At 38.8% G+C, this 23,744-nt stretch overlaps 1 protein-coding gene across 3 annotated transcripts in view; it reads right to left on the reverse strand.

Moving 5' to 3' along the window:
- pacsin3 (protein kinase C and casein kinase substrate in neurons 3) overlaps nt 1–22,937 on the reverse strand; it is a 35,379-nt gene extending 12,442 nt beyond the window's left edge. Inside the window, exons 1-8 of one of the 3 annotated variants that reach the window (XM_086026200.1) lie at nt 22,494–22,937; nt 17,498–17,579; nt 9,488–9,588; nt 8,836–8,992; nt 6,168–6,403; nt 5,916–6,071; nt 3,467–3,642; nt 99–219 (exon numbers count right to left, since the gene is read on the reverse strand). In XM_086026200.1, coding sequence (XP_085882326.1) covers nt 99–219; nt 3,467–3,642; nt 5,916–6,071; nt 6,168–6,403; nt 8,836–8,992; nt 9,488–9,541 — 900 coding nt within the window. In that variant the 5' untranslated portion in view covers nt 9,542–9,588; nt 17,498–17,579; nt 22,494–22,937. Of the gene's footprint in view, nt 1–98; nt 220–3,466; nt 3,643–5,915; nt 6,072–6,167; nt 6,404–8,835; nt 8,993–9,487; nt 9,589–12,951; nt 13,047–17,497; nt 17,580–22,493 lie in introns of those variants that run through there. The other 2 variants (XM_086026201.1, XM_086026202.1) reach the window with 2 other exon arrangements.
- Nucleotides 22,938–23,744: the final 807 nt, after the last annotated feature.

Below are 23,744 nucleotides of genomic sequence, written 5' to 3' on the forward strand. Positions count from 1 at the left end.
TCTAATTCCTAATTTTCAAAGTTTCATTGACTGTATGTTAAACTTATATTCATGTTTTCTTCACGTCTATTCGAGTGGTGCATTTTGTGCGTCCCCACCTCATACTGTGGCCAGTTCATGCTCATGCCAGGTCCGTGGGTGTTTCTCCACCATCGCAGATCTTCCGTCTCGTTAGCTGCTCGGATGGTCTGACCCAGGTCCCGGAACAGCTCTCGGAAACTGTCAGAGAGGGTGAAATGTCAACACTCACATTCACACAATCTCTGCCCTTAATGCATTTTATTATCAGTGCATTTTAGGCGGTCTGACCATTTTCCATTGAACAAAAAGATACTTTTGGACAAAACCACTAAAATCATGACAACATGTTTGATGAGTTCCTGAGCTGGTGGCACAGCCCGTTTGTTTGCATTTATTGCAAAAAAAAAAAAAAAAAGAGTTTGGTGTGGGGTCTCGACAAAAACAGGAACAGCACAGGTGGAATTTAGTTGCAAATCTGAATCTTTGAAATGACTTCCTCATGGTCACATGGGGGCAACGGGCAGCAAGGTCAACCCTCTTAGTGAACATGCTGCTGCGGCTGCTTAAGTTCAAAAGGCTGAAGATATTTTGGAATTGTAAAGACATTTTCTAAGAATACTGCTGACTTGCAAAGCCTAACATGCAGCGTTGCTTATTCATGCCAGCACAGTGGCCAATTTTTCCACGACAGGTAAATGCGACAGCACCCAATGTACAAAGCAGATGTTGCTCGGCTGAAAATAGCCTGTTATTTCTCATACTTCTTAGAATGTGTTGACGCTTGCAGTTTGGTACTCTTGTCCAGATTCCAGCACTTGGAGTCTGATTTACTAAGATTCCAAATAGCAAGTTCACTCTCAGATTGGGCACGCTGTTGGCAACAGTGGTAAACTTGGTGGAGACCGCTGAAGAGGGTAGTGTGTTTTTTGTCGCTGATGGTTTTCAGCATTGGAACATTTGGAACAGCGTCGGCAGCACAAAACGAAGGTTTATGTGATGCAAGTGTTGGTGGAAAAGAAACTAACAAGTTACAGAAAAGAAATCTATCGCTCCAATAATTTTGGTGAACCAGCATTTGCATAAAAGCCATATTTTGTTTGATTTAACTAATCCTGAGTGCTCATCCTGCATAAACACTGCATTTCAAACTTGAGACAGCCCACCAAAAACTGCTATATGGCTGGCGTTTTGGCATAACTTTGAACAACAAAATACTCACGGTACCATGAAATTTATTTATATATATATATATATATATATATATATATATACATACATATATACATATATATATATATATATATATATATATATATATATATATATATATATATATACATATATATATATATATACATACATATATACATATATACATATATATATATATATATATACATATATACATACATATATACATATATACATATATATATATATACATACATATATACATATATATATATATATATATATATATATATATATACATATATACATATATATATATATATATATATATATACATATATACATACATATATATATATATATATATATATATATATATATATATATATATATATATATATATGTATATATATATATATATATATATGTATATATATATATATATATATATATATATATATGTATGTATATATATATATATATATATATATATATATATATATATATATATATATATATGTATATATATATATATATATATATATATATATATATATATATATATATATATATATATATATATATATATATATATATGTATGTATATATATATATATATATATATATATATATATATATATATATATATATATATATATATATATATATATATATATATATATATATATATATATATATATATATATATATATATATATATACATATACATACAGATATTTCATCGTTGCATCACATTTGAAAATGTAATATGGCTTTTGGAGGCCTTCATAAAAAAACGTAGAGCCCAGATTGGAAAACCCTTTTTAAATATGAGCATCCACATTTGGAAGATTGCTTGTTTTGATATGCATTATGAGATCATATCATTATTGATATTATAATATTATTGAGCCAACCAATCTATTAGGTTGAGCTTTAAACATGCGTGAAACCATTTATTTTAATGACAGCCTTGGCAACAACGGTTTGTGACAGCAGAAGCCAAAGTGCTCCAACAGGAACCGGGGGTCACAGAAAGAGGACAAGGGTCTTTCGTTGGTCTGCTTGCCACACAGTGATGTCGACTCGCACAATCAAAGCTCTCCGCTGCCATCAAATCAACTAAGACTTGACCCAAACATGAAATGCAAACAAGGCAAGTCCTTGTTTGACTCCACCCCCTGTAGCATCTCCATCATAAGGATTCAATCAAAAGAATGCATTTGGTGTTAAGAGCTTGCTGGCTTTTCCTAACCATGGTTGTTATGGTAAAGGTGGACTGTTTAAACAGATTGTGAGACCAATAGTTAATGGACAACGGCAGGAGTTTTCCATTAACTTCTGTGTACACAAACTTAGCACATACACACACAAAGCTTCCAATAACTGCATTCCTTTAATTTGAGTCATGAATCATATATAAATGCATTTTAAATTCAGCGCAAGAGAAAAATCTGTAAAGTTTAGATGAAGAATATGAAGGGGGAAAAAAAGCGTGGCAGTAGACACACCTACATATACTGTGGCTGTCTCCAAAATAATTAAAAAGAAAAATAGTAATGAAAACACAGGAAACAAGTCCGGTCGGGTTTCAATGTCACAAAAAAAAGTGTTTTTGGTCCAACACTGACATTAAAGGATGTGATGTTCTTGAAAAAAAAAAAAAAGAGATGAAGTCCAGAAGAATACTGGTCAACAAGGACAAGATACAATAACATTTTTATAAAGGAGTTTAAGGAATTGAAAGCAACACAAAAGCATCACTCTCTCAAATTCACATTAAATTTCGAATTGCCAGTGTTACAGATTGACAAGACCAACCATGAACTTTCTGGACCTAATTCGAAGAGGTATTTTATAGTGAATAAAATAAAAACTGCATGTGGCCGCAGTACAACAAACCCTGTGAAGCCATGAGACGGTAACAAACCTTCAAGTGTTTTGTACTAAACTAAAATGAAGATTTTTATCTTTCAACATTCCAGCGACCCAAAGCATCCATTTCGAATCATCACAAAATGGTTTCAGGTAAAGATATACATCTTGGAACAGCCCAGACAGAGCTCAGACCTAAATCCAGGAGAAAGTGGGGTTGCTAAAGCGGGATTGGAGACATTTTCCGCCATATTTTTCACAATTCAAAACAGTTCCCAGGTCTTTATTAGATTAACGTAGCATGCTTTTATGGAAATAACACAAGGATGAAGAATTACATCAACGGTATATTGTATATTTCATGTGTCTGAGTCCTACCCTTCTTTGCTGGACAAGTCGAGGTGTGTGTGGATATCCAGCAGGACCTCTTTAAAGAAGCACAGCCTTTTGCGCTCAGCTTCCTGGGTGATGTCAAACACCTGCTCCATGTCCTCCATGTAGCGAGGGTTACAGCGGTTCAGCTCTTCCAAGGCCTTCTCGTAACGCTCTTTAGCCTGCAAAACACGCAACCTTTATCAAGTGGCATTGAGCGTCATTGCCGCACATACTAATCGGTGGAAAAACACTCACACATTTTTTTTAAAACAAAAGGTGCTCATCAACACACACCCAAAATAAAAAACATTCAGCATCATAAAGACTCTTTCAATTGCAGTGTGCTCTCAACCACCACTCCAAATACGAATGTGGAATTTCAAAATGAAATTATCTATTTATTGTCAAAGTGCTGAGCATGCTCACTGCTTTCTCAGTCAGAAGTTTAGAACTTTCAAACACAAATCGACTTTTGGGTGGGGCGTTCTAGAAAGCAAGTAAATAACTAGTACCGGTATGTTGGCATCTTAGCCCATTAAGGACTGGCGTGCATAATTGCGTTTCTACCACTAAAGCCAGGAGCACTGTTACGTCTTTCTACCTTTAAAGCTGGGAGAGCGGATATGTCTTTTTGTTTTTTTAATACAATTCTCAGTCTCTTATCCAATTTAAGGCATCAGAATGTACACGTGACGGTGTCGCGAGACCCCGGAGGATGTCCCGGAATTTTTTTCGAGCCGTAATGGCTGATCACAGGAGCGCTGAAATAAGTAACGGCAGTGATAGAGACGAGGCGCTTGTGGACTTTGAACTAGTGCAGCCAGTGGAACCAGTCGAACGTGATATAAGGTTAATATATGTTTGTAAACAATGATGATATCGTATTTGTAACAGAATAGAGGATGGTAATTCCTACCACTCGATGTATTTGTATTTTTATTAAAAATAGTGCTTCTCTTGCACTGGCATTTTATTTTTACATCTTCGATTGAAACCATAGATAATAATAAAATCTGGCCTGTGTGAAAGCCATATGTCTAAGCTCTCAAATTCTTTTGGAGTTTTGCTTCTATCTGCTACAAGGGGCTGAGATATAAATGATTTTGTAGGTGCTGAATTTCTGGGAGAACTTCAGGTTTAAGAGGGCGATTCTACAGTTGCCATTATGTTGTTGAGAGATTTTTCGCCAGGCGTTTTAGGCCTTAATGGGTTAATCAGGCAAAAAGAATGTGTGTTATATTATTTAGTAAGACAGTAAATTTACAGTAAGATATTTTTACTTTATTTGTATTATTGTATTAGCTGTTATGAAATGCGGTATATGAATAAAACTGTACAGTATTATAAATGTAATTTCAGTTAATGTGGAAGTCAACCCCCCAAACATTATTTGCAATAATATCAATGCACCTTCATTAGTCTAAACATGGCATTCGGATTAATGTTGTGTTTGTGGAATATGAATTAAGAAGCAAACTCCACCCCTTTTCATCCATTTTAGGGGTCGGCCATTTTGTCACTTCTGTTGACAGAAAATTACATCACAGTTGCTCTGGGCTCAGGTAATGACCAATCATGGCTCAGCTTCAGAAAACAGGTGCGTCGTGATTGGTCGTTACCTGAGCCCTGAGCAACTGCCATGTCATTTTCAGTCGACCGCAAGTGGCAAAATGGCCACCGCCTGAGATGGACAAAAACGGGTGGATTTTACTGCTTAACTCATATTCCATAAATGCAATATTAATCAGAATGCCATGTTTAGACTAGTGGGGATGCATAGAACATATTATAGGAAAGAAAAAGCTTAAAGACCTTACATACTGGTGACTTAACCATTACAAAAACTGTAAAAGAATTTGGCACTTACTAATGCTGTTAATTAAGAGCAACTTTTGTTCAGTACTATTTAAATAATAGATCCACATAGAGCTGTTGCAGGAAGCATAAAGTACATCACCACTTTAATGATGTCATACCAGACACGGATTGTTATCCTGCACTCTGACAAAGTAGAGTATTAAATATAGACTATTTTCCACCATTTTTGATGTTATCTCACTCTTCGTGGAATCATCATGCAGGTTTCTTGTTAAAGACCTCTTGGCTGCCTCACACTCTGCGTACTGACTGATCTAGAATTTGTCAAAGGATTTCCCTCTGTTTGGTTGATCATTTCCCTCTTCATGAACTGGAGCTTTCTGCCATTGCAGAATAGAAAACACAGGAAACAAGTCTGGTCAGGTTTCAAAGTCACAAAACACACATGGAGGCTTTTTCGGACTCCCTGACACACCCATATTGAAGCAAGGGCTCCACATGTACGCGTGTGCATGTGCACGTGTGTGTGTCGGCTATTCAAATGTCCAACAGTGCCACCAAAGACACGCAGTAGTTGAAGGTGAAGATGGATATCCAGATAATCACTGCAAGTGTGTGTGTGTGGGGGTCATACTTTTTCAGCCTCTTGGTTGCAGCGCTCCACACGGGCCGAATATTTGCGGACTTCCTCTTGCGACTTGGACGGGTCGGCCTTAGCGTGCGTTTCCCTGTTCACGGCTGACCACTCCTCCTTCCTGGCCTGATGGTAGCTCTTCTTACTTGAATCCAACTAGACATAAAAACAAAGGCACATAAGTGCCTTCCTCGTCAATCATACACCCTTGAAGTCACCCTGTGAAGGGTATAAAAGACTGATGCATCGAACCTCTTTTAATTTGCGGACCCAGGGTTTCTGAGCTTTGCGGAAGCCATCGTCAGCCTCCTTTGTCTCCCTGAAGCCTCCAATCATCTGCTTGTGGAAAGCTTCTTTCTGCCAATTTCGGACCTTGTCGCTGTCTTCTGCTACAAGCCGGTCACGAAGCTCCTGATGGAGCTCGCTGAGCCGATCGGCTGCCTGCATGAACGCGTGCCACGCCTTCTCCAGTGTACCGTATTGAGGCCCTGAGTAATAAGCACAAGCAAAGAGAGAAAGGAGTCCCATCGCTCAATTTGATTAGAGAGAAATTATGACCTGGCAAAATATTTGATTACAGGGCTTACAACGGAGTTCTCAATGTCTTAACAAGTTTGGATGCAAAAATGACGTTGGAGTAGTAAAGTCATCATTACGATACATTTGTATGGAAACCACTTCTAGGCCAGGAATGTAAAAGAAACAGTAAAAAAACAGTAAGTACGGTGGTCACTTCGGATGCCTCTTGTGCCTCCTGACCATGCTGCTAAGTCTTGTTCATTGCATGCCATTTTTAACCTCTAAATGTTAAATATTTTTATGTAAAAACCTTGTCAGCCATAATCATGATGATGACGATTCTAGTTTCAATCAGGGATGCTCCGATCGATCGGGCGCCGATCACGATCGGCCGATTTTCGTGAAAGACTACGTGATGGGAATATTCAATCAAAGCCTTTTATTGCCGATCAAAACATCCGATCACCCGCATGCTCATGCTTGGCTGCCGCGAGACGAAATGGCCAAAAAGTTGATTCGTTTAATACGCGACGACGTCCCTCCGTCCAAAAGCATCACTCGCGCCGCCCTGCACGCAACCGCGCGAGCAACATTGACTCCAATTGAAACGCGCCGCCAGAAAGGCTCCCTAACGCAGCCGCGCCTCCGCTGCGAGCAGAGGGGAGGGAGGCAACACAAGGCTGCGAGGCACGAGCTGCGGGTGATCGGATGTTTTCATCGGCAATAAAAGGCTTTGATCGAATATTCCGACCACCGCAGTTGCCGTGAACGTAGCATTGTCTGCTGTGTGTGTGGAGTTTGCGTCTTGTAATACTGTATATGCCATGAAAAGGTACCTCGCATGGCCAAAAGTTTCAACACAACCAACTTAATCCGACATTTGAAGAACAAGCACTTGGGAGACTATGGTTAGTCACTGCATTGAATACAGTCAAGGCGGACACAGCGCAGTATAAGTGGCATTATTGCCACAGGGAGATTAAAAGATTAACTGACTTTTTTTCTCGTTGACAAATAAATGCACAAGATAGTTTGTCTATGCACAAGACAATAAAGTTCCTGAGTCGTTTCAATTTAGGAACTCATTGAATAGTTTATTCAAGTGAAGCCTGCATGTGACTATTTTTTCTACTTCTATATATTATATTCTATATATATTCTGAACCATGCAATGTTTAGATGGCATTGTTATTCATTTGACCTTTTGCATAATTAAGTCTTTTGAGACTGCTGATTATTTTGATCTATTAAAAATTGTGTTACTAAAAGCTGGTAAATTTAATTTTCAGATAAATTTCAGTTATCTTTGTGAGTAATTGTTGTAGTGCGCCAGCAACAGTTTTGTATTTCTTCATGCTTTTGAAAATATATATAGATTTTTGTCAAGATTACGGCAATAATATGGCTGGGGGTTTTTTCACCATAAATAAATGGAAAAATATACAGATATTCCATGTGATCGGAATCGGTATCGGCCGATGTCACTCATGCATGATCGGTATCGGTGTCATAAAACCTGATCGGAACATCCCTAGTTTCAATTTATATACATAGTGCCTTTCAAAGGACCCCAGGACACAGGGGCGAACTGTTCAACGTAAGGTACAGTAAGTGCCGAACTAAAGGTAGAGTTGTTTGCTAATAATGTATTAATAAAAATAACAGTATATGTATAACTAAGTTAAAAACATAACCGAATGGCTAATAGAAAAGTAGTTAATTGGTATTTTTACAGGTTGGAAAACAGCTAGAGTGCATACATGCCAGTACTTGCATGCATTTTTCAAAAGAACGTGATCAGGATTTTTGGGGTCGATCAGCGAGTTACAATTGACCCCCATCATAGCAAAAACGTATTGGGAAAGAAAGAATAATTTAAACCCCCCCAAACGTTTTTAAAAAATGCTGCTAAACATTAAACATAACATGCAATGTTTACATGTTTACAACATCTCCTTCTCTGACATTGACAAAAAGAAATGCATGAACATCACCAGGCATTCAGGTGGCCGAGGCTTTTCCTCAAACTATTGCTATCTTGGTTCAACAGCTGGAAACAAGCCCATACACTTACTTCGCCGCTACGCCAAGTGGCAAAGTACAAATGACAAAAGTTCATAGCATGCCGTTGGGCACCTTGAAACGTCACCATCTGTGTAAAAAGAGGACCTCCTGCACTAATAATGCACCAGAAGGGAAACGCTGAAAAGTACAATCAGCGCTTGTCAGCAAATCATTTTCCAGGGATGATTTTGTTTCACCACATGACAAATGAAAGTGGTACAGACCACTTGTTTTGAAGCCCTTAAATTTGGATGGTTCTTGTGGCCTTTTTTTCTTCTTAAGGTCTATACACTCACTCTATGGTATATATGGATGCACCTGGTCTGATCCAACTAACCTTTCTCAACAACACCTCTCCACCTCTTGGCCCAGTCACTGAGCTGAAGGGCATAGCTCTTCTCGATCTTAGCCCGCTCCTGGAAACAGCTGACCAACTCATTACACAGTCGGTGGCCATCGTCGACCCGCCTCACCGTCCTCTTGTAGTTTCCCGGCTTCATGGGACGAAAAAGCAAATCATTAAGCACACAATAAAAATGACACTTCAAATGTATTTTCTATTGGTTCAGCATTTTCACAGCGTTATTGTTGACTGACCTAGCCAGGTCATGTCCATGTCTCATGCTACGCAGAGACAGACATGAAAGATGCGATGGCGTTTTGGTGGTTGGCCACATTTACGGAATGTACATCAACAGATATTTTCAGGAGACTGCTGAGAAATCCAGACTTTAAAGCAGCGGAGCAATGCTGTCATTTGCAGGCATGGGATGCCTTTCAAAACTGCTCCAAATGAAAGTTCTACAATGTAAGGTCTAAAAACACAATGTGTTTTGGCCTTTGCTATCACCACATCTATTTAAACATCCACAGTGGTGAACCGTGCTGGGACCACAATGAGCCGAGGCCTCGGCTCGGGTGGAACTGGCACGGGGGATTTGTTGTAAAAACAACGCTTTTGAACAGTTGGTGTCTTGTAGCTACCGTACCTCCCAGAAGCTATCGCAGCTCCCGAGGTCACTGAGGTCTCCATTGGAAGACATTTTACTGTCAGCCTTACAGCACAGAATGATGGCGGCTCCAGACGAAACTGGGAGAAACAGATTAAGAAGATATCATTTATATGAACACACAATACAAAAAGATAAAAAAGAATAAAGTATTTTAATAAATGACATACACCAGCAGATGTGTATATTTAAACTTCATTTCTCTAATCAAGACTAAACTATACGGATTGATAAGATTTTCCAAAATACATTTATGTTGACGAGTTGAGTGCAATTGCATTGCAGAAACAGAAATTAAATACACTTGCATACATCTATAGTCACTCTATAACAAAACAACACTAAGCTTGAATTACACTGGTCAACACAGTTTTACTAAATGCTTTTAATCATGCAAAATCCTTTGATTTTCTTTTAGTGCTTATTCCAAATCTGGCCTTTGTTTTTTCTCTATCACAGTGTTTCATGATAATAAATTATTACAAATAACAATACTAATAAAATAACGAGCGATTATCGGCCGGGCCGATTATCAGAGCCGATATTCTGCGTTTTGACAATATTGGCATCGGCCTTTTTAAAACATCAGATGGCCGATAAGAAATCAATTTAAAACTGTGTTGGAATCAGGACAAAGATATGTGAAAGTTTAATTTTCTGTCATTTTGAAATTTTGGAGAACTTAATTTACTGTCATAAACTATATGGAGTTATTTTTCTTAAGTGTTTTCATTTCACTTTATAAGACATGCTGACGACCCTGGGTGCTCCCTGAACTTTTTGTTAGAATTTGGTAACAAAGATGTATATTGTCACATTTTTTTAGTAATAATAATACCCCCCCAAAAAATGTACATTTTACAAATCTCAAAAATTGTTTAAATTGTCTTTTTTACGAAAAATTAATATTGGCTCCAAATATCGGTTATCGATTGCCTTGACTACTTATAATCGGTATCGGCCCTGAGAAAAGACACATTGGTCTATCTCTATATGTAATATAGTAATATATTTAGAAATATTTATGAATTAAGGGTTAGGTTTAGCAAGGGCTGGATGATATCACGATTTGGTCGATATCGCTATATATTGAAATTATTTTTCTTTTTTTATCTATTGAAAATAGTGACCCAGAGAAAAATGAACTTATATTATTATATTTTAACTAACTATGAAAGAGTGAAAAAAATGGTGAATATAAAGATTAAATAAACTCTGTTTTAAACATAATATGCTTAGTAGGGCTGGGCGATATGTCTGAAAAACTGTTACAATCTAAGTATTTCCTATCAGTCAATAGTGATCATTGTTGATTTGGTTTTAAACCTATTTTAAAAAACTGTTACCTGTTTTTGTGTACATCGTTATGTAGCGTAATGTGCAGTTTCTCCTTCACCAGTGCATTGTAAATACTTATTTGCATTCGGTGCTACCCTAAAGCAGTATTGTTGATTCACATACATTAGCCTTCATTCACTGTTCATACAATGTAAGTGAACTAATACTCTCTTGCAGTGCATGCATTATCGTTGAACAACTGTCTTAGGACTACTTGATCTTTTTAGCAGACTCACTATTGCCATAGTTCATTCGTATTTTACTTGCTTGATTTTAACTTGAGTGCATGCCAAGGGTCAGATTTGGCTAACCGGCGCGAGCATGTCAAAGACAGGGAACTCCTTTACTTGTACACCACATCTTCATCCGGAGGTGTTTAATCGAGTTATCATGCATAATATCATTTGATTGTAAGAGTTGTACTGAGTCGATTGGTCATTTATTCGAACGAAGTTACGCTGCTCACTCGCCGCGAGTATGGCGCATGGCCACCAGGCCGCACACATTCCCCATTGGGCTTCTTCGGTGGTTTAACTACTTCTTCGTATTTGGAGGCGGATGCACGTTGCCTACACCACGCACCATGCCGCAATCAGGTTCGTTTTCTATTGAACGTTATATCAAAGGCATTTTCTATTCATATCAATCACGTGTCAATCGCGATACATATTTATATCGAATTCGGTCCAGCAAGAAAATATTTCAAAAACTGAATGTGCTCGAAAAATTAAAGACATTTTTTTTTTTTAAATCAGCGTCAACATTTCATTTAGGGTCACATAAAGCCATCTTTAATTACATTTTAATGTTGACCTGTGTAATCGGAGAGATGAACCCCACATAATATATTTGCACAGGTATCAACAAAAGTAATCTCAAACTGAGTCTTGGAACAATAGCAACACAGAAACCTCTTTGTGAGAATCGGGATTCCAGAATAAACAATGACGACATTATTGCAAACCAGGTTGTAAGTTTACTATTCCGAAATATTTTTCAGATGTGAAACACTGGCGGAAATCTGATGACAAACTCTGCCCATAGTTCATTGTGACCTGACTTCTCTATACATCCACTTCCTGCTGTTTGGTCATTGGACAGAACCGTCTTTCAAGGCTGGACAACTTCCTGCAGCAGACACAACAACCTGAGATGAAAACAACCGTTGCTCAAGGCCTCAAATCTCGACTCTATTATCTTTCTTGGGCTTCATGGATGAATGACATTACAATTCATGTGCAGTATTTATTGTACAGTATAATGTAACTGTATGGGCTGTATACAGTAATCCGTTTGCATAACTCATGCATGTAGTCCTATAGATGTTAAGGCTAGGTTGGCATAATGAGACATACCCTTAAGTCAGAGAAAAATACACTAAATATATTTTTAGACCTACAAGCATTTTTCTGCTGGTTCTTCTTTTTTGTCACGATTCAATCCAAAACAATACAACATAGACCAGAAACAAATGTTGAAATACTAAACACATTTCATTAAGTTTGGTTTGGTTTTAACTAAGCGCCGATTATTGGCACAGATATTCTGCCTTTAAAAAAAAAAAAAAAAATCAGACAGCTGATAAAAGATCAATTTAAAACTAACTTAATAGGGAACAATTGATTAAAATTTTCAGTTAACAGTTAACAGATGCTGCTGACCCTGGAAACACTCTGTAGCTTTTGTTTTTGTTTGAAATTAAAACAAATATGTTATTTTAAAATGTTGGAAAGCTTTATTTACTACAGAAAAATTAAAAGAGCTATTTACATGTTTAAGTTTCCATTTAACTATTCAAGACATGCTGAGCTGAGCTCCCTGAACCCTTTGTTATAATTTTAAAACAGTGTCGCTCGTCTAAGATTTAAAAAAAATAAATCTATAAAACATTGTTCAAATCTGAAAAGTAAGGCTGAATGACTAATTGCATTTGCGATATAAACACGAAGGCTACGGTTTAAATTGTCATTACGGTACTTTATTGACAGCGGACGGTAGAGAGGGATTCATCGAACGCTAAGCTAACGCTGCCGCGCTAGCTTACAGCTTGATCTTTTTTACCTCGCATGGTTTAAAACTTCCCACGTGTGGAAAAAAACCCTCACCGTTTACGTCTGTTGTCCATTTTACAATGTTTTGGCTGCCGTCGTATGTCCGAGTGCGTGTGTGAGGAAGTGTCTTTATGTCTTCATGACTGTCGGGTATGTGCCGCCGTTGTAAGAGTTGACTTTGATATATGTGTCTTCGAAGTTTGACCACACATACACAGACGTTAGTGTGCAGCTTAAGCCAAGACAAATAAAAAAGCGTCCGTGCAAAGTTGTCAAGCGGTCAATCATTAAGAGGATGAATTCGGCCGTATGTTTTAAACCAAAAACTCCAAGTTAAAAGTTGAAGTTTTTGTTCTTTAAAATTTGGATGCCAATATTTTCCTTTTTACAAAAATTTACTATCCGCTCCAAATATTGGTTATTGGCCTCCTTGACTACTCATCGGTAATGTGTCGGCCCTGAAAAACATTGGATTATCTGTACTTTTAACCAAGTTACACACACAAAAAAAAAAATGCACCAGATACTGCTGTATATTAAATATATTTTTCCCCATCCAAATTGACAGGTAAATGCAGTTACTTCTTTCCGTTAGATATTACAAGATGTTTATAATAGAGTACACACACAAAGAACCTACAAAGCCTACAGAGCCTCCAAAATGTGAAATTCAGATCACCAAGTTCAGCTCACAGTTTCAGGAGGCCCTGTAGGCTTTGTCGGACCTAAATCACCTTGATTGCTAGTGAGCTTTATACATATGTGTGGATGAGTAACATTCCAAAGATTTGAAGAGACACGTTGCACGTCTCAGACATAAGCTAGTCCCGTTTAGACATTTACACAGGAACTGAAAGATGACGTGGGGCATGTGTGTGTGTGTGTGTGTGTGTGTGTGTGTGTGTGTCTCAGAGGCGAATGGAAGGCATGTGAACAGCAGAGGAATCTGCCAGAAGCATGTTAGCACATGTGGGTGCATGAGAAACCTGACTTTACTGAGGGCTGCTAATTGCTGCCCGTGCCTCCTACAGGACAACACAACGTGTGTCCACACAACTTTTAGGGTTGTGTGGATTTCGTTGCCATTGTTAATTAAGGAAGGTTCAACAGAAGTGACTGGGCTTCCCATACTACAGCATATAAGAATGCCAGGGTGTGGTTTTTTGACAAGAGGTTCAAATGCTCCTGCTGAAAGTGCAAGTTACACGACAGAATGTGTTCATAAGTAAATGACTGCACGGATGTATGTTAAATGTACTGTGATGCCCACATCAAAAGCAAACGGACAAAGGACGAAGCCAGTCAATAGATGAGTAGTGATACTAGGTTCTCATTTACTTTCTTACTTTTTTTTTTTTTTTAATGTTGCGTAAATTAAAAAGAATATGTGCATGCGTACTTGAACGCTGATCCCCAATTGTTGACTTGAGGTTAGCCCCTGAATTTAAACAATTTGGAGAAAGACAGTTTCAGGATTTACCCTGAAGCACAGAAGAGTTTAATGCACGCTCCATAGCAGACGTGCATGTGCATGAGTTGAGCGTGACCACACCAGAGGACGACGCCCACTTGTCTCTGGCGGTTCGGCTTGACTGTGCCTCTGTACTTTCCTACTTGCCTCTAATTGGAAACGGGAGAACTATGAAAAGATGTTCCAGCTCCTGTCACACCCATGAATGTGCACGTTAAGAAAGTCAACTTTCCTGACATAAAAACCTGTACAATTAATTTGAAAAAGAGAAATCTATAAAAGGTCCTATTCTTTTTGTGATGGCCAGTGTTATTTCTGTGTCCAATCTGCCTTTTGATATTGTGGTCAAAAGTGCCAACCTTTATTTTATGAGCGCATCGCACGGTTACAGAAAGTCAAATTTTGGCCTTAAACCATCAGGTTAACTGCAAGCTAGGAAGCTGAAACTGAAGAGACAATGCTGCCTAGCATACAGTAAAATATAGCCAAATAAACTAAAGACAAGCTTCACCATGAGAATATTAAAGTTTTGGAATGGTGCAGTCATAACCCATCCTAAATATTTGGTGCACTTTTGCATAGAATGTTGCTCAAACACATGCCACTATAATGACTGACACTAGGGCTGAACGATTTGTCGTTTTGGGACCGAAATCGCGATCTCTGACAACGCGATTTCAAGATCGTCAGACTTGCGTTTTTTTTCCAAAGGGCTGTTACCCCCCGCGCTCATCAATCAGTGGCATGCTAGTGTGGACCAGTCACAATTTTTCCCCAAAATCATTCAGCCCTAACTGACACTGAACTGAAGTGGAAAATATACATAAAAAGGTTGGCATCCTAACAGACTAATCTATGCCAGTTTTTGTCTATTTCTAAACTCTGTCAAGTTTCTATCACTTATTGTTTTTATAATATCAACATTGTGGCTCAGAACTGACAAATATATAAATTATATCATTGAAAACACAATCCCAACAGATTTGCTGCTGCTAGTAGACTATGACTGTTGGTTTATACCAAAGTGGGTCAATGGGACGGAGGGAGGGACGGCTAGAGAGGCCAGTCCAGACCTCATAAGCCCCCAGTGGAAACCTCGCTGTCATTAATCTGATTATTGTACTCCTTTACTATATACTTCAACACTTAGTACAAGCACGGCTCCACCAGCATACTTTTAAGGTTTCTTTCTACATTCCAGCAACATTTGGGATGGTTTCTAAGGTGCCTATTATGGACTGGAGGCTTCCAAAATTCTATAAACAGAAGCACTTTTGACCTTTTTTTTTTGTGCTTCAGCTGCTAGAACTCTGCCCACATCTAGCTACAGTATGTATCAGCGCTCAAGAACAAGTTTTCCTCACCACTTGTTTCAATCAGGCTATCCTGAATTCTTACAAAGACAGAAAAGTATTTAAAAATGTCAATGGGAAACCTGGGAGAATGTAGCTTTCATGATGATCTTAGAAGAATATACATTCATGTTTTATGTTGTTTAAGTCCCTTATATTACACTTTTCATATATGTATCTTAAACTGCAAATATTACATGAGGACACTACATTACAGTAGTTTTGACTGGTTTACAAGCCCCAAAAAATACTTTCAAACTAGGGCTGCATGATATTGGAAAAACATGCAATATAGATGTTGACTGTAGCGATAGCAACATTAGTGCGATATTTAACATGTACCAAAAGAAATTAAATTTTTATTATCCAATGAAAGAATTACTGTATTTTCCAGACTATAAGCCGCATCTTTATATAAGCCGCGCCAATCTATTTTGAAAAATTTGACATTAACTGCATTTACAGAACGATTTTGAACTGTAAATGTATGAAACTGAACAGATTCTTTCCTAACAGTGCTTTTCAACACGGCAGCCACTTTGCTGATTAAAAAGGAACAGAACCAAGAGAAAATAAAGTCCTTGATTTCACTGTCCGCTGCCACTCCAGCTAATGTCCACCTTCTATTGCTCTACCTCCGCTTGCCACCTAATTCATAACCTAGTGCATAGCGCCCTCACCCATTGAACTCCTCCACTTGCAGTCACTTCCCATTAATGGCAATTGTATTGTATTGTAATTCAGGTTAGACCGCCCCTAGCAGCGCAAGAAAAATTCACAGAATAGCCGCACGTTTATATAAGCCGCATGGTTCAAAACCTAGGAAAAAAGTATAGTTCGGAAAATATGGTAGATTCTTTTTCATGCAGCAAAATAAGCAATCTCAATGTGTTCTTAGCTAATTAATTGTAATTCCCTTAGACAATGTCTCACTATTGGGTGGCAATGCCAATTTAAGTTAGCATCTGACTGGTCGAATTCAGATAAAAGCACATAATTCGAAAATTATTGTATGTCTTTGCGATATGCATATTGCACACAGCCATTATCGTGATATCAATATTTGTTTTTATATATTGTGGAGCACTATTTTATACTGTATTTTGCTACATGAGAGATTTTCTGGCCAAGTATTTAATTCAACTGTCTATGATTGAACTGACTGCAAGCCAAGGTTAGCTTTGCACAGCAAGCAGAGGTTGCAAGTATGGTTTGGTTCCAAAATTTCCACAGTAACTACGAAGGATCAGGTGACCGTTGAAAATTTGTTACAGAATGAAAATGAATTGAAAAAACCCTAGGTGCTGCAGGGTGAAAAATTGTTTGAAGAACCTCCACCAGTTTGTACTGTTAAATGACCTAAGGAGTCCAGTGCTAAGTTAAAATAACCAGCTGAGAACCATGTGGCTCACAGCAATCTGGTAAAACATAAGAGGTATCTTCTTGATCCAAGATCAATTGAATGAAGAAAGTAAGCACAGTACGGTACCGGTTACACGCACACACTCATCAAGAACTACCTTTCATTTGAACTGACTGGACAAAATTCGATTGCAAGTCTTCACAATGATTTCATTTAAAAAACAAAGGTTTTATAATTATTGATGAATCAGCCACAGTGTCTGCCAACACTCACTAACCACAATAATTCACAAAATCTCAAAATTGAAAAGATGCTGCTAGCAAAGCAGGCAACAAAGCAGAGAGTCCATGATTTTACAGGACGAAAGGAACAAAATTAAGAATGCCTTGAGGTCAGTGAGCCGACAGCACTTACCTTACCAGAGATGAAAACAGAGGTGGACAGATGTCCCAAAGGATGTCTCCTCAGGCCTGGGAGACAGAGGAGAAAATAAAGCCTGCAGAGGCAAAAGATGAGACAGCAGAAAGGAAGATGAAAAATGGTTGAACAGAGTAGCAGCATGTAGTTAGAGAGATGCCCCTGCAGAATGACACTCGTTACACCCAAGGCTTCTGCCCATTATAAAGCTCGGAAGAGGTTAGAAGGTGGCACATTTTGGGAGTCACAGTGAAATGCCACACATAGAGCCTGTCGGCCAAGTTTAATGAAAGGGCAAGGGACGCCCCAAGCCCTTGTAGGAAGGAGGTCAAAGCTGTTGACTCACGCCGCGAAAATAACCTGCTTTGGCAAGGCGTTGTAAAAGGACCGCAGCAGGCATTCTGTATTTGTAATTGACCACATTGCAGGTCAATCATGTCAAAAGACCAATTGTTTCACGTTATTCAGTTGTTGTCTCACAAGCGAATGTGTGTGGACAGTGTCTCATGTCTTTTAACTTTATTTTAAAATGTATTGAAATAATTAGGGATGGGCAAGTACCAATACTCAATATCAGTATCGGGCTGATAACGGCCTTATCTCAAGGTATCGGGTGCTCACCTTGATACCGGCCACCGATACCTCAGGAAAAATAAATAAATAGATAAATAAAATTGACATTGAATAAGTCTTCCTTGACAGTAGTTGGTGCTACACTACGGCCATTTGACACGAGTGAATCATCATGTGCGCCAGTAAGACAGAAAGGTCTTAGTGCACATTGACAGTATCTTTCATTGTGTTAGTTGAAACTGTATGTATCAAAAACCATAGTGGTATTGGTACTTGGTATCGATATTGGTGTGCACTCAAAAAGAATACTCGTATTGGTATCGGTGTGAAAAAAAAGTGACATTGAACATTTACCCTTAGAACAGTGTTTTTCAAACTGCGTGCACACTGGTGTGCCGTGAGATATTGTCAGATATTGCCTAAGTTGTGTGCCTATGCGGTCTAGCGCCTGGCAGCGTAATCATGTCTTTACTACATTGTAGTACTCTTTTAAACCAGCAGGTAGCAGCAGCAGCAGCAGGTAGCTAATTGTCTTTGTTTAGAGACAAGCGAATTAGTGACGCATGTTTATCCAAAGAGGCCCATGTTTCGCACTAAGTATCAATATGGAACATTATAAAATACTTTTTTCTTTGTGTTTATTTAATTCCTGTTCAAAACATTATAATATAATGTCATTCTTCATGAAAAAATGCTTAAATAAACAATATAAGACTTATATTGTTAAAATAAGCTTGGAAATTGCAACACCTCATTATTGAATAAAATAAACTGTAAAATTACTATTTTTGATAAACCTAACTAATGCGTCGAAAGTGACATTCAATATGCTGTCCAAGGTTCAAACCCACACATCTGCGGTCCGCCTGGTTGAAAGTTATGGGCTCATTGTCAACCCTGCTGATAATGCAGCCACAGCCTTTTTCGTAAGGATTCCCAGGAGTTTAATGTGCGTACATTTGCACAGCGCCAGGTGAGGCTCTCTCCCTTCACTGTCCAAACCACCTATGTCAAAGTCAAGAAGGTTTTCTAAGGCCCCTGTCACTGGGATAATATTGCTTTATTATTAGATCCTGCCCGCAGCCCGCCGGTGTGGGTAGCAGATGTGATCGGGTTCATCGCGCCTGCCGATGACGTCACGCTTTAAAATATATTGTAGCGTCTTACAAGAACACAGACGTAGTTTAATTATCATGTTTTTATTAGTCCAACCGGTTAATAAGGGCCGCAGCCCATGCCAATACAGTACGACAACCGTTCAGTTAAATAAGAGCAACGGCTCTCCTCTTCGTCCTCCGCTACTCTGGCTCGCATGCCCTCCCATCCAGCAAGCCGCACGATGCATTCATTAACCTCGAAAACAAAACAACTTGGCAAGACACAAATTCGACCACAACACAAATAACCCAATTCGTCACACTATTTCTGTAATATATTTCTTTGCGTCAATGTTTGCCACCCCATGGTTGTTCTACGTGTTGACTGAAGACTTCACGTCACCTTTCGTGGCTTTCAGAATCGGATTGTGGTTCGACCACAACACAGATAACCCAATTCGTTACACTATTTCTGTAATATATTTCTTTCTATGTTTGCCACCCCCAGGCTGCTGTTATAACGAACATTACCTGCTACTTTTGCGAGGATCGTCCTTTGGTCGTCTACGTGCCGAATGAGGACTTCTTGTCACTGTTTCGTGGCTTTCAGAATCGGATTGTGGTGAAAAGTTATTCGGAGTAAAACACGCTTTATTAAGAAATACTTCATGTAAGAAATCTCACGTTTTATTATGAGTAATTGTTGGCATTTGATAAATTCATTGAGTTTCGACGAAGTGCTGAGATGTCCCCACACTGTGAGCAGGCAATGAGTGTTGATAGCGAGAGACGTGGTTTCTTTTCTTTTTCCTCCTTCGACACAGCTAGCTAGTAGTTTGTTTCTGCCAGCAAACTCAGATTTCCCGTGTTTCACCACGTTTGTTGTTGTGTGTAAATGTTAAAAGGTGAGTTTAATAATTTAGGTTTGTGTCATGTAACTGCTGTACATAATAGCGTGATGTCACGTTGATGAACACTTGTTAAAAACATAAAAACACAACAGCCGGGGGGGGTGACAAACATAGAGGCAAAGAAATATATTACAGAAATATAAAGCGTGACATCATCAGCAAGCGCGAAGGACCCGATCCAATCTGGACATTTAAAAAAATTTCAATGAATATTCTATCAGTCCGGCCCTCGGCTTATCGCAATTTTTTTTATTTGGCCCTCCGTCCATTTGACTTTGACACGTCTAGTCTAAAGTATCTCAAAATAAATTAAGCGCTACTACATCACTTCCCAAACTGTAGTTTACAAATTACAATATCTACCAAATGATGAGCTGGTCGTGACAATCAAAAAAAATTTTAACAACATGCACATTTTGAATGGAGTCACTGCCTGAGGGCTTTATATTTCTGTCAAACCTCATGGAACAACCTGAAGCATTTCCCAAAGTTGTCATTTGGTACAACAGTTTGCAAAAGGCGCGCAATTACGCCGCAACATTATTCTAGGGTTTTGTGCCCAATTGTGTTTTATACATGGCTTTAATCCATTTGAACCCTCGAGAAAACATCAATATTACAGTACTGAATAATGGAGTTGTTAGCATTGACAGCCTGAGGCTCTGTGCCTCTCTGACACACAAAAAAAAGCTTGTAACAGTTCGGTGTTAGATCTGAGGTTGGAAATAAACAAGCGGCAGTAGAGAGTGGCAAATGCAGCAGGAGAGTCAGAGAAAGGGATAGCTCAGCCTTGTTCCCACATATCCAGCTGTTCTCCCAGCACATTTCATTCCATCAGCACTACATTGAGTGGCCCAGGGCTGCCTCTGCGCCATCCACACTCAGAAAGACTCTGGCTGAGGGTGGCTTGGCATAATCCGCTACATGTCGCATGCAACACTAGCAAAGATTAACCCAGAATCTGATTGTCCTGCTGTTCACCCAAGAAAACACTTTGCACTTCTGTGTACAACATTGGCAAACGATTCTTGCTTTTTTTTTTTTCTTTTTCTTTTATGTGCTGCGAAAGTGAGACACTTTGCGAAGAAACTGGGAGACAAGACATGGCTGACATGTGGACTAACTGAGCCAACCAGAGGCTTGATAGACTGGGTGGGAATAAACTCAAGCATTGACATGTTTCCACAAAATTCTACTGGCTTGAAGCTGGAGGAGGATTTTACCTAACCCCCTTGTACAGATCCAGCTTTTATACCAGGGATTGTCAGGGCTTCCCAATCTCTCCCACATGGATTCCAATCAGACTACAGACCACTGGCTCAAAAAAGGCCAAGCTGACGAAATCTGTTGGTAGCAGATATTTAACGGAAGCTTGTGTCCTTGCATTTGCACACTGACATGTCTGGCAATGATTGCACTCTCTTCCTGATATCAGACTATCTAGTACATGTTTTGAGGACACCAAAACCTATGACATTGACTAAATGCCTTTCTGAGCAGAGTTTTAGAGGTCATGTACTTAATAAACATAATTGTACTGTACACACACACAGTTAAGGTTTTTTTTGTGCCACACCCACTTCACCTGCAGTTATTTTGACTACCACTGAATGCCATTGACATCTCGTCGCTACGTTCTTTGTAATCTCTTGTTGTAAGCATTGCACGTAAGTTTTAAACCTGATATCAATCAAGTAGTACAACTCTCTAATCCTGCATCAAAACTAATAGCCATATGAAAACATGATTTGCCGGAAATGGCAAAAAAATGTAGCTGGCTCAATTTGTACAAGACTTTCTGCAACAATTGCTGGCAATGAGGTGATGCTGCCACTCGCCACGGTGATACACTTTACAATAACGTTCTTAAAATGAAGTTATTTTCTTGTGAGACCAAAGAAACCAAAGAAACCAAAAGCCGTTACCTAGAGTGGAGTTCCACTTGTACTTTTCCAACTGGTTGATAGGGAAAAGACAAAATTTGAAAATTAAATGAAAACGTCACACTGCCCGCGGCATCTTAATATGTTAATAAGCCAGGGCAGCTCGTGGTCGATTAAATATGCTACCTGCATGATCATCATGCATGTTGTCATTTATAATTATAGTTTAGTTACCCCCCAAAAAACACTAAAGCACACATTACATGTATCGTACGTCGGCTTTATCTGTTATAATGGTGATCACTGCATGGTTATAAGACAAATTTAAGAGAACCAGTGCCTAAAGGACTACATCACAGGAGTCTTCGTAGAACACGCGTCATCAAGCGCCATATGTCAGCATTTGATTCAGAGGATCTGATTCTATGGCTTCACAAACACGTTTTATTTGTTGTTGTTATTTTCCAAGACGATAGTACAAGAGTTGCGCTGTCACCGTTGCGCTCAGGCAACAGGTGAAGTTGCTTACCTGTTTGCCTCCGAGCTGGAGAAACAAACCAGAAGGAAATTCCACCTGGGGACGAGCAGTTGCTTCCCTCCCAATTAAGCGAACGCTTCAACAGTCAGATGTTACAAAGTCGGTCGTTGTCTATCCTTGTGTTGTCTTCAATTGTAAACCTTAATCAAGTGCGACATCATCTCAAGTTTTACTCCACTGTTACCCGACGGCGTCCACCTTCGGCCATGTTTACCACGTCTATGTCCGACTTTAAGATGTTAGTAGGCTCAGTGTCTTCTCCTCTTCGGTTGAAATACTCAATGCTGTTCCGCTGTGCTTACAGCTAAAACTTTATGGAATCCGTTTTGAACGACAAGCTAGTGAGATGTCCTCCTTCCACGATCCTGACTGGCGTCTGTAATCAGATGCTGCACGCCACAATATCCATTCATCCTATTACACGTTAACCCTTCACTGTCTCTGCCGCGCCGCGGTGCTACCTTCGAAGACCGTAGGGAAAACAACAACTTCACTCCGAATGCACTTCAAACCAGCACTATACTTAATGTTTAGTTTACATTCATAAAATGAATGATAGATAGATAGATAGATAGATAGATAGATAGATAGATAGATAGATAGATAGATAGATAGATAGATAGATAGATAGATAGATGGATAGATAGATAGATAGATGGATGGATGGATGGATGGATGGATGGATGGATGGATGGATGGATGGATGGATAGATGGATTGGATAGATGGATAGATAATTCGTCCAAATACTTTCAGTTGGGAGTTGATTTACATGTACATCCATTTTACGTAGCTTTACAGCCACCTATTGGTTTTCAGATGCCACTGCAGAAAATTTTACACAGCATACATGCAGGTCATTGAAGTAGTGCCATTTTGGTTGGCATTTAACCTCCTAAGGCCCAAGCTGTTTTTTTACCTGCATTTTTTTTTCTTTTTGCCATTTGGACTTATTGGAACCTAATTAGAAGAAAAACTAAGCATCATACTGTGGCCATTAATGTATAACATTGACGGCCTACATTTAGGATCAAACCTATGTAAATATACGCAGTAACATGTGTGTATACACATGTATATACACACCAACCTACATCTACATAAAAAGTATGAGGAACACTCATTTTGGCCTGTACATAGTAATAGATTCAGTCTCTCATGTAGGTAAATATTGAGGCACACACAATACTGACAGGCTTTTGTGGGGTGAGTACAAAAATGTCCATTTGTAAAAAAAAAAAAA

The sequence above is a fragment of the Filicampus tigris genome, chromosome 3 (assembly GCF_054856515.1).
Source record: "Filicampus tigris isolate MCC_2025a chromosome 3, RoL_Ftig_1.0, whole genome shotgun sequence".
NCBI classification, from domain to species: Eukaryota; Metazoa; Chordata; class Actinopteri; order Syngnathiformes; family Syngnathidae; genus Filicampus; species Filicampus tigris.